This window comes from Myxine glutinosa, chromosome 1 (assembly GCF_964187855.1).
Source record: "Myxine glutinosa chromosome 1, kmMyxGlut1.1, whole genome shotgun sequence".
Lineage (NCBI taxonomy): Eukaryota > Metazoa > Chordata > Myxini > Myxiniformes > Myxinidae > Myxine > Myxine glutinosa.
In genome coordinates, this window is record NC_136261.1 from 411,051,047 (window position 1) to 411,063,377 (window position 12,331).

At 51.7% G+C, this 12,331-nt stretch overlaps 1 protein-coding gene across 4 annotated transcripts in view; it reads left to right on the plus strand.

Annotated features, from left to right (window-relative positions):
- Window positions 1-2,768: 2,768 nt before the first annotated feature.
- The window catches only part of LOC137417681 (NACHT, LRR and PYD domains-containing protein 12-like), a 229,634-nt gene continuing 220,071 nt past the window's right edge, over window positions 2,769-12,331 (plus strand). For all 4 annotated transcript variants that reach the window (XM_078770500.1, XM_068103593.2, XM_068103584.2 and 1 more), the window contains exons 1-2: window positions 2,769-3,020; window positions 4,549-4,682. In XM_078770500.1, coding sequence (XP_078626626.1) covers window positions 4,644-4,682 — 39 coding nt within the window. In that variant the 5' untranslated portion in view covers window positions 2,769-3,020; window positions 4,549-4,643. The remainder of the gene's footprint in view (window positions 3,021-4,548; window positions 4,683-12,331) is intronic.

Genomic DNA, 12,331 nt, shown 5'->3' on the forward strand with positions numbered 1-12,331 from the left:
CTAGTATGATCTGACTGGGGGAATTGTGGGTCTTTTTGGGGTCGTGTCCCCTCCACTTCTCCCAGAACATCGCCTCACTCATCGTTCTCTGTGGAGAGCTGTTCTTGCTCCGAGGAATGATTTGGGTCTTGGGTTTCAAACGACAGACTCTTCCAAAATGACCCTTTTTACTACAGACAAATCAGTCTACATTTCTTGCTGAACACTCGGTACCTTGACCATGAGCCGGCCATCCACAATGACTGCATTTCCCTACAGACCCCCTCCCCCTCCAAAGATGGCCCGTGGGAGTTCTGGCAGATATTCAAACTCGTAATCTTCTTCACTTCTCCCTCCCGCCCGACTCAGGAATGCTCGTGGAGATCCACCGTGTTTTTTCCCACCAATTGCATTGACGAAGCTCTATGTAAGGCCTTGTCGAAATCCAACGTTGTTCCATCAGCAATCTGCATTGAATGGGGTTCTTCATTACTCCACTTAACCGATCACGTTCAAACTCTAAACGGTTTATCCTCGTCGCCAAAATGTTCAGTTCTCGAACCGAACAGGTGTCGTTACGAGGCCAGGAGATCTCTTTTGGAGACGACTGCACCTGACAGTAGTTACCGACTTGGATCTGGCTTTTGTGTTTGGTTACCTACTTTCACCTGTATCCTAAAGCCTTGCTGAAAAAATCAATAAAACTGACAAATCGAAACTGCTCCATAAATTAGAAGACAAGGTGAAAAGCAGGAAACCAGTTAGCATTGACACGTGTGTTGTTGATATGTTAAGACAGACACAAACTCGTGTGAATATTCCAGCAACATTTGGTGAGATTGCAAAAGTTGTTCTGATTGCGTTTACTAAATTCACCAAGAGAGTAAACTTTCTATGTAATTCATATCAAATACCATCAATCAAGCATATTGAGCACAGCAGATGTTTCCGGTCCGGTTCTGACCAGAGACATCCGAAAGACTTCAAAACTTCACTCAAGTGAAACTCATTCAAGAGAGACATCTTGAAATTCCTCATGGAGGAGTGGCAAAAAATGGGATCCATCGAACAGATCCGAGGGGACACATTGTATGTGGGACTGGATGAGGGATCCATCGAGCAGATCCGAGGGGACACACTGTTTGTGGGATTGGATGAGGGATCCATCGAGCAGATCCGAGGGCACACACTGTTTGTAGGACTTGTTGAGGAATCCATCGAGAAGATCCGAGGGCACACACTGTTTATAGGACTGGATGAAGGGTCCATCGAGCCGATCCGAGAGGACACATTGTTTGTGGGACAGGATGAGGGATCCATCGAGCAGATCCGAGGGCACACACTGTTTGTAGAACTAGATGAGGGACCCATCGAGCAGATCCGAGGGCACACACTGTTTGTAGGACTGGATGAGGGATCGATCCATCGAGCAGATGCGAGGGCACACACTCTTTGTAGGACTGGATGAGGGATCCATCGAGCAGATCCGAGGGCACACACTGTTTGGAGAACTGGATAATGGATCCATCGAGCAGATCCGAGGGCAAACACTGTTTGTAGGACTGGATGATGGATCCATCGAGCAGATCCGAGGGCAAACACTGTTTGTAGGACTGGATGAGGGATCGATCCATCGAGCAGATCCGAGGGCACACACTGTTTGTTGGACTGGATGAGGGATCCATCGAGCATATCCGAGGGCACACACTGTTTGTAGGACTGGATCGGGGGGAGGGGGGGAGGGGGGGCGGGGAGGCTTACAATTATGAGGTTGTGGATGATTGTGTCCACAGGAAAGAAGGCCCCAGTCCAGCATGCCACCATCAGGAGACACATGCGTGACTTATTTGGCACATCAAGCACATGTGTGAGTCTCTGTAAGAAAGTCACATTGCAGTCCGCCCATCTGAACCTGACGTACTCATTGTGCTGCTCACACAAAGCAATATCCTTCCAGCTCATTTCTGGATGGACATTGGTGTAAGCTACAACAACACAAGACGATACATACATGTATCTGCACGAGGTTTAAGCACCGGACCAGAGATGTGTGGTGTTATTGCAAAACTACATGCGTTCACAGGATGTGACTATACCGACGATTTTCAGTACAAAGGTAAGGTTCGGCCTCTACCTGTGATAGAGAAAGACACAAGATTCAGCATTTTCAAAATTTAGAGAATCACCTCACATCTCGGATTAGCTGCTCACGGATATCGAGGCCTTTGTCTGTAGCTTGCATAGGAAACCCAAAACGGACACATGTGAATACAGCCAGGTACAGGTACATGCTCTATCTTCAGTGTTATGCACCAAATCCGTCTATAACCTTTTGAGATATCCTGCTATATTTCGGTTTTAGCTCGATCACTCGGTTTTACCTGTTCGTTCTGTGATACTTTGCGCTTCACCTCTGGTTGATATATGACGTAATATACTTCCTTAACATATCGCTTGGGTAAAGTGTTTGGTGCAAGTCTTTCACGAATCGGATGGGCAGTTTTCGATTGATTGAGATTTGGGCAGGAATTTGAAATTTGTTCAGATTGCTGATGATATGTCACATACTCTGTGAAAGACATCATGACACATTTAACATTCACTGACTAATGCTAGCAGATGGGACAACCAGCTTCACGTTTATCTGAGGGACAACATCATTTCCAAAACACCCTTTTTGTGACGAACCAATCAGAAGTTTATTACCTGTTCGGTTAATGAAACACAGACTATAAGGATCAAAGGTAAGTTTGTTACCTGTGTACCGTCCTGTAATAAATAGAAATTACACAACTACCCTTGGGTAAAACCAAGGTTGGCACGATAGTTGCGAGCTGTGCTCACCTGTCTCCGAGCTAGGGGGATCGAGGTCGTGGGTTCGGATCGAGACCCAACTCTAAACTACCATCCAGGTGTTTCACATACAGGAAGAGACATCGACATGTGAGGCAACCATCGGATAGACGTGAAGGTCGATGACACGTCTGACAACACTAATGACGTCGGTGGACCTTCAAGACCCTACAATCTTTTGTAAAGAGGTGAGTTATCGTCGGTACTTCGAACAAATAAAAATACCTGCCATCTTCAGGTGAGTGTCCTCCATGGGAGTGAAGACCCTTCCAGGGCTTGTTCTCCCCTCGAAACGTTTCTCTACTTGTCCTGACACATTCTGTCGCTCTGTAAAGGGTAGAGATCGACAACAGATTTTAATTATTAAAGAAATACGTTCTTACCTCTTTCTGTTCTCCTACCCAGGGTGCCTTTCTCAGGTAACATGACAAACTGTTTACAATTTTCGTTGTAAAAATTAAATATTGAACACGTTTCTCAACCATTTCTCAGACATGCATTAACTGATCTTGCTTAAACTTGACACACAGATAATGAATGATGAATAATGATAACATGTGCACGTCATTTTCTTTCGAGATCAGATCCAAGATGGCCGACTGGTGGCCATTTTAGTTGTAAAAATTATTAAATATTAAATATTAATTTTAAAAAAAAGCTTCTATCCCGAATCTGTCCAACTCTTTTTTTTTGGTTTTTCGCTCTTTCGGTATTTTCCCAGTTGTCGGTGTATATCTGTTGATATTTCGTTTCATATTTTCTTTCTTTCTTTTTTTGCAATTGGTGGGTCTGGAGTCGTTGTTTCAGTTTCTTGTGTGACATCTTCCAATCACACCTGTCTTTAGAAATTTTTGTCAGGTGCGTTAGGGATACCTTTTCTGGTGTGTGTGTGTGTGTGTTTGTGTGTGTGTGAGTGTGTGTGTGAGTGTGTGAGTGTGTGTGTTTGTGTGTTTGTGTGTTTGTGTGTGTGTGTGTGTGTGTGTGAGTGTGTGTGTGTGTTTGTGTGTGTGTGAGTGTGTGTTTGTGTTTGTGTGTGTGTGAGTGTGTGTGTTTGTGTGTTTGTGTTTGTGCGTGTGTGTGTGTGTGTTTGTGTGTGTGTGTGTGTTTGTGTTTGTGCGTGCGTTTGTGTGTGTGTGTTTGTGTTTGTGTGTATGTTTGTGTGTGTGTGTGTGTGTGTTTGTGTGTGTGTGTGTGTGTTTGTGTGTGTGTGTGTGTGTGTTTGTGTGTGTGTGTGTTTGTGTTTGTGTGTGTGTTTGTGTTTGTGTGTGTGTGTGTGTATTTGTGTGTGTGTGTTTGTGTTTGTGTGTGTGTTTGTGTTTGTGTGTGTGTGTGTGTGTGTGTGTTTGTGTTTGTGTGTGTGTGTTTGTGTGTGTGTGTGTTTGTATGTGTGTGTGTGTTTGTGTGTTTGTGCTTGTGTGTGTGTGTGTGTTTGTGTGTGTGTGTGTGTGTGTGTTTGTGTGTGTGTGTGTGTGTGTGTGTGTGTGTGTTTGTGTTTGTGTTTGTGTGTGTGTGTTTGTGTGTGTGTTGGTCCTCTTTGGACCAGACAATATATCCGAATGGCCCGGATCATAGGAATGCTGCTGAACTGAATAATCCTACCTGTCACTCTATATTTCTCCACATTTTCCTTCATAACCACATTTGTGATAATTACACCACAACACCTGTGTTTACCACTGTGATAATTATATTAACATAATCTGTGTTGTACAACAGGTGCTGTTCCATTCCTGGTGCATGCAAATGCAAATGAGTAAAACAAACTCAATGGAATTTTTCACAAATTAACTTGGTCATTTCTGGAAGACATTATGGATCGACTTTGGGTGCTTCGACTTATCTTCGTCATGGTAAGTTTCATTCGACTATATTCCGTCCTTTGTATATTTATACACAAAAATCCATATTGTTCCAAGCATTGAACAGATTGTTATGAGGTTTTCAATGCGATTAATTGATTTTATACAAGTATTAGCAGAGTACCCACCACTGGGAGGGTCCAGAGCCATATAATAGAGTTTGGCGAACTCAACAATAGGCGCCATGTTGTTACTCAACTGTCCACGTTAATTACGTGCTATTGGGACATAGCTTTCAGATCTTTGAAATCCCTTAAACCTTTTTACAGATCTTTAACTTTAGACCCTTATTGAAAGACCCCTTTAAACCGATTAGCCCCTCAATTCCCTCAATACCCTTAGATTAACCTTTAACCCCTCAATACCCTTAGATTAACCTTTAACCCCTCGATACCTTCAATTAAGAAACACCAAAAGGCTCGCAATGGGAGGTCATCGTACACACACACACACACACACACACAAACACACAAACACACACACACAAGCAATGACTCATGTCAGCTCAAAAACCGCGATTGGCCGAAATGAAATACCGCGAGAACGAAATCAGAACATTGTGGCAAACAGGAAAGCACTGACGTGGTGACATCACCCCACACACCAAGTGGGGGTGGGCCACGCCCGGGAGAGAGGCGTGGCCTCACGATATACACGGGGCGCGCAGCCCTGAGCAGCTGAGTATTACAGTGAGCTCTTGAATAAAGACTCTTACAAATTACCGCGTTGTCCGCTTCCTCCTTGCTCACAAGCAGCGCGCGTAATACCGCGCTTTACTGGTGACCCTCGACGTTGGATCTGCCGTAGCGATCCTTCCAAACACGACGCCATTGCCATGACCAACAACGCGATGTCGGTTAAACTTCTCGAATTTTGGGAGGCGCAGGCCGAAGTTTGGTTCGTCCAAGCCGAAGCCCAGTTTCAGCTTCGGCGCCTCACCAACGACGACAGGCGCTACTGCCACGTCGTCGCCTCCCTCGGGCCTGGCACGGCCGCTCGAGTTGTGTCCGTCCTTCGCCACCCACCGGACGGCCACAAGTACGAGGCACTCAAGCGGCTGCTCCTCGCCACGTTCGGCCTCACGGAGGATGCACGGGCCGATCGCCTCCTGGATCTCCCCGAGCTCGGCGACACGCACCCGTCGGTCCGAATGGACCATATGCTGTCACTGTTGGGCGACGAAGCCCCTGGTTCTCTATTCCGGGCGCTTTTCCGTCGCCAACTTCCAGCACAGGTACGCCTCGCGTTGGCCGGGACCGTGCTAACGGAACCCCGAGCATTGGCCGCCGTGGCGGACAGGTACTTCGCGGCTTCGGACACGCGGGCGAGAGTCGGTGCGGCCCACCTCGTGGATCCCGAGGCCGATGCTGATCCACAACATCAGCTTCCACAGCATACACAGCATGCTGATACGCACCTCGTGGCCGCCGCCACGCCCTGCCCACCACCGCGGCGAAAACCGCCACCGCGGGGAAAACCGTTGGCTCCACCAGCCTGGCGGAGCCAGCCGCGCTCCTCCAGCTCCACCACCTGGTGCCGGTTCCACGCCAGGTTCGGCCACGAGGCTCGGCAGTGTCATCCGCCATGCTCCTTTGACAGGTCGGGAAACGCCTGGGCCGGCGCTCGATAGTGGTAATGAGCGCCGGCCGTTCGAACAGCCTGCTGTTCATCACGGACACCTTATCCGGGTGCCATTACCTGTGCGACACAGGAGCGCAGGTGAGTGTCGTTCCTGCCAGTACGTCGGACAAGCACGCCGTGGGGGGGGGGGGGGGGGCCCGCGCTGCTTGCCGCAAACGGGACGCCCATCCGTACATACGGAAAACGCTGCCTCTCCCTGCGGTTCGGAGGGCAGGTTTTCCGATGGTCGTTCGTCACCGCTGACATGCCCATGGCACTGCTTGGCATGGACTTCCTGTGCGCAAATGGGCTCCTGGTCGACGTAAAGCACAGACGTCTTGTCCAGGCCGAGACGTTCAGCTCGCTCGCTTGTGCGCTGCCCAGCTCGTCGAGCAGCCCACTGAGCGGCTCACCGAGCGGCTTGCCAAGCGGCTTGCTGAATGGTTCGGTTCCGGCCACGTTGATCTGTACGCTTCCGGCAGTGGACGAATTCACCCACCTCCTCGCCGGCTTCCCGGCCCTCACGCGGCCCACCTTCTCGGTGGGGGCCGTCAAGCACGGGGTGGCCCATCACATCCCCACCGTCGGGCCAGCGGTCTACGCCCGGGCATGCCGCCTCGAGCCGACGAAGCTGGCGGTAGCAAAAGCGGCGTTCGCTACCCTGGAGCGACTCGGCATCGTTCGGCGCTCGGAGAGTGCTTGGGCGTCACCGCTGCACATTGTGCCGAAGCCTGGCGGGGGTTGGCGACCGTGCGGGGACTATCGCCGTCTCAATGACGACACCACCCCCGACCGCTACCCCGTCCCCCACATTCAGGACTTTTCCGCCCGTTTGGCGGGCATGTCCTTCTTCTCGAAGGTGGACCTCATACGCGGTTACCATCAGGTCCCCGTCAGGCCAGAGGACATCCCGAAGACGGCGGTCATCACGCCGTTCAGACTCTTCGAATTCCTGCGGATGCCCTTCGGTCTGAAGAATGCGGCTCAGGCGTTCCAGCGGCTGATGGACAGCGTCCCGCGCGACTTGGATTTTGTATACGTCTACCTGGACGATATCCTCGTCGCCAGCGCATCCCGCGAAGAGCACCTACACCACCTCCGCACGCTCTTCGAACGCCTGGGCCAGCATGGCCTGATTGTGAACCCCGCAAAGTGCCGGTTCGGCGTCGCCGAACTAGATTTTCTGGGGCACCGCGTCACCAGGCACGGAGCCGTCCCCCTGCCGGCCAAGGTGGAGGCAGTGGAGGGGTTTCCGCGCCCCCGCACGATCAGGGGGCTGCAGGAGTTCCTGGGCATGGTGAACTTTTACCATCGGTTCCTGCCCCGTATCGCCCGGCACCTGCGCCCCCTGCACGAAGCTCTCCGAGGTAAGCCGGGCAAAGGCGACGTCACCTGGACCGAGCAGATGGACGTGGCGTTCACGGGCGCGAAGCTCGCCTTGGCTAACGCCACAATGCTCGCGCACCCGGCACCGATGCGCCGATCGCCCTCACCACCGACGCCTCAGACTATGCGGTGGGCGCGGTGCATGAGCAATGGGTGTGTGGAGCTTGGCAACCGCTGGCGTTTTTTAGCTGGCAGCTTCGCCCGCCCGAACGCTGTTACAGTACCTTCGACCGCGAGTTGCTCGGGCTTCACTTGGCGGTCAGGCACTTCCACCATCTGCTCGAAGGCCGTGCGTTCATGGCCTTCGTCGACCACAAGCCGCTGGTCTTCGCAATGGGCAAGGTCACCGAGCCGTGGTCAGCCCGGCAGCAGCGTCACCTCTCGGACGTGTCCGAGTACACGACGGACATCCGGCACGTCGCGGGGAAGGACAACCCGGTGGCGGATTGCCTTTCCTGGGCCGTCGCCCACGCAGTCCACCTCGGCATCGACTATGCCCGGATGGCAGCGGACCAGGCCGCTGACCCCAACGTCCAGGCCTTGCAGACCGCCGTCACGGGCCTCCGCGTCACCGAGGTGCCATTCGACGGCGTGGGCGCGGCCCTCTTGTGCGACGTCTCCCTCGGGTGGCCTCGCCCCATCGTGCCCGTGGGCTGGCAGCGCCAGGTGTTTGACGCCATCCACGGCCTATCCCACCCGGGCGCGAGGGCCTCCCAAAGGTTGATCGCCAACAAATTCGTCTGGCATGGCCTCCGGAAGGCAGTCCACGGCTGGGCCAGGACGTGCCTCGCGTGCCAGCGTGCCAAGGTGCACCGGCACACCCAGGCCCCGTTGGCCCCGTTTACGGTGCCGGAACACCGGTTTGACCACGTCCACGTGGACCTGGTGGGACCTCTGCCCCCCTCGCGGGGTTTCACCCACGTCCTCACCATGGTGGACCGCACCACCCGGTGCCCGGAGGCCGTGCCCTTGGCGTCGACGACGGTGGCGGCGGCGGACGTCGCGCAGGCTTTCATCGCCACCTGGGTCGCCCGGTTCGGTGCCCCCTCAGACATCTCGTCCGACCGCGGCCCCCAGTTCACCTCGGAGCTCTGGGGGGTGGTCGCGCAGGGGCTCGGGGTCCGGCTGCACCGAACCACGGCCTCCCACCCCCAGGCTAACGGCCTGTGTGAGCGATTTCACCGCTCATTAAAGGCCACGCTCCGGGCCACCCTCCGCGACGGCAGCTGGGTCGAGGCTCCCCTGGGTCCTGCTGGGCCTCCGGACGGCGCCCAAGGAGGACCTGCACGCATCCGCGGCGGAGTTGGTCTTCGGGGAACCACTGCGGGTGCCGGGCGAGTTCCTCCCCGACTCCACGGCACCATGGTCTGCGGCACAGCAGTGCTCCGCTCTGCAGGAGACTGCCCAGAGGTTCGCCCCGGTGCTGACGGCACGCCACTGGCACCCACCGACGCACGTCGCCCCGGAGCTTCGCACGGCGGAGTACGTCTTCGTCCGCCACGATGCCCATCGGACACCACTGCGGCCCCCGTACGACGGGCCTTTCCGCGTGCTGGAGACCGGGGTGAAGCACTTCACCCTGGACATCGGCGGTACTCCTGACCGCGTTTCTGTGGACCGCCTCAAGCCGGCCCACCTCGACGTGGACCATCCACCGCCGGTGGCCCGACCCCCGCGTCGGGGCCGCCCCCCTGCGGGCGGACCCCCAGCACCGCCCAGCCCCGCCGCCACGCTGCCCCCCGGTCCTGCACCCATCCCAGGGGCAGCCGGAGGCATCCCAGATGGCATCCCTGCATCCCAGACGCCGCCAGTCGCCAGGGGGCGCTTCGGCCGGGTCATCCGTTTGCCCCGCAAACTGACCCTTCAGGTGCGCGGGGATTCTGGGGGGGCGCGTGTGGCGGACACGAAAGCACTGACGTGGTGACATCACCCCGCACACCAAGTGGGGGTGGGCCACGCCCGCGAGAGAGGCGTGGCCTCACGATATACACGGGGCGCGCAGCCCTGAGCAGCCGAGTATTACAGTGAGCTCTTGAATAAAGACTCTTACAAATTACCGCGTTGTCTGCTTCCTCCTTGCTCACAAGCAGCGCGCGTAATACCGCGCTTTAACATAACTAGGGCGTGCCCGTACTATCTCTATATCTAAAATTATATCCCCCCCCTCTATTTACATGAAATGGTTTGGTCCATTTGCAAAGCCAAAGCGAACGGCTTGCGAGTACGGTGACAATCCCCCCCCCCCCCCCTCTATTTACATGAAATGGTTTGGTCCAAAGCGAACGGCTTGCGAGTACGGTGACAATCCCCCCCCTCTATTTACATGAAATGGTTTGGTCCAAAGCGAACGGCTTGCGGAGTTTGGTAAAGAAATCGCCATAGCGTGCACAAACGCGCAGGAAAGCGAAAGAATCGCAAATTAGTTTTAATTAGTTTTAAAACATAGTTTAACGCCAACATAGCGGCAACATAGTTTGCCAACGTGAAATAAATGAATACGCTCTCAAATGTGCCGTCCGAGGCAGAGTCTGTTCGCCACGTTCGGCACACGTGATAGCTCGCTGCTCTCTGATTGGTTGAATCGTTTTTTGGACATAGCTCGGTAACTACTTCTCCGATTAATATGAAACCTTGAAAAGGCACATCCTCGGGTCCCCAGCAATATACCTGGCAAGTTTAAAGTATATCGGACCCGTGGTTGTCGAGAAACAGCGGTCACAGACACACAGACATACACACAGACATACACACAGACATACACACAGACATACAGAGATTACTGGAATTATAGATAGATAGGTTGCCCGCGATTGGTCGAAGCTCGCGACATAAGAACCCACTATATTTGAGGGTTTACTCCATAATACAGGTAAGTTACAAAATGCAGTGAAGTCATTACCGTCTCTCATTAAGGCACCTGGCCTCCCAGGTCATGCCGTCTGGGTCAGACACGTGACTGTGTCGTCATTTCTGTCCCGGTTACCATGACGTAAGCACGTCAACTCCATCCGCCGGAATTATGTTGTGCATCCCTCCTGTGACGTCGGAGTGAGATCACGTGGCCTGACATGCAGGTGATGACATGGGATAAGGGAATAAATTTTAATCCTATGGTCTTACTGTCGTTTTAAACAGGTGATACACCATGGTAAAATGTTACCGTGCACTCTTGCTTTTTGTACTGGAAATTGTACCGTCGACGAAATCGGTAATCTGTCTCTGGGGTCAAAACAGCAATGTTAATGAACATGTGATTCCACGTACTCTGGTGTAGATTATTCTCAGTGTCTATGAACATGTGATTCCATGTACTCTGGTGTAGTTCATTCTCATTGTCCATGAACATGTGAATTCATGTACTCTGGTGTAGATTATTCTCAGTGTCTATGAACATGTGATTCCATGTACTCTGGTGTAGTTCATTCTCGATGTCCATGAACATGTGATTTAATGTACTCTGGTGTAGTTCATTCTCAATGTCCATGAACATGTGATTTCATGTGCTCTGGTGGAGTTCATTCTCAGTGTCTATGAACATGTGATTTCATGTTCTCTTGTGTAGTTCATTCTCATTGTCTGTGATCATGTGATTTCATGTGCTCTGCTGGAGTTCATTCTCCATGTCCATGAACATGTGATTTCATGTACTCTGGTGTAGTTCATTCTCAATGTCCATGAACATGTGATTTCATGTCCTATTGTGTAGTTCATTCTTAGTGTCTGTGATCATGTGATTTCATGTGCTCTGCTGGAGTTCATTCACCATGTCCATGAACATGTGATTTCATGTGCTCTGGTGGAGTTCATTCTCAGTGTCTATGAACATGTGATTTCATGTTCTCTTGTGTCGTTCATTCTCAGTGTCTGTGATCATGTGATTTCATGTGCTCTGGTGGAGTTCATTCTCCATGTCCATGAACATGTGATTTCATGTACTCTAGTGAAGATCATTCTCAGTGTCTATGAACATGTGATTTCATGTCCTCTGGTGGAGTTCATTCTCAGTGTCTATGAACATGTGATTTCATGTACTCGGGTGTAGTTCATTCTCAATGTCCATGAACATGTGATTTCATGTCCTCTGGTGTAGATTATTCTCGGTGTCTATGAACATGTGATTCCATTTACTCTGGTGTAGTTCATTCTCAATGTCCATGAACATGTGATTTCATGTACTCTGGTAGAGTTCATTCTCAGTGTCTATGAACATGTGATTTCATGTGCTCTGGTGGAGTTCATTCTCAGTGTCTGTGAACATGTGATTTCATGTACTCTGGTGGAGTTCATTCTCAGTGTCTATGAACATGTGATTTCATGTTCTCTTGTGTAGTTCATTCTCAGTGTCTGTGATCATGTGATTTCATGTGCTCTGGTGGAGTTCATTCTCCATATCCATGAACATGTGATTTCATGTACTCTAGTGAAGATCATTCTCAGTGTCTATGAACATGTGATTTCATGTCCTCTTGTGTAGTTCATTCTCAATGTCTATGAACATGTGATTTCATGTACTCTGGTGTAGTTCATTCTCAGTGTCTATGAACATGTGATTTCATGTGCTCTGGTGTAGATCATTCTCAGTGTCTATTAACATGTGATTTCATGTACTGTGGTGGAGTTCATTCTCAGTGTCT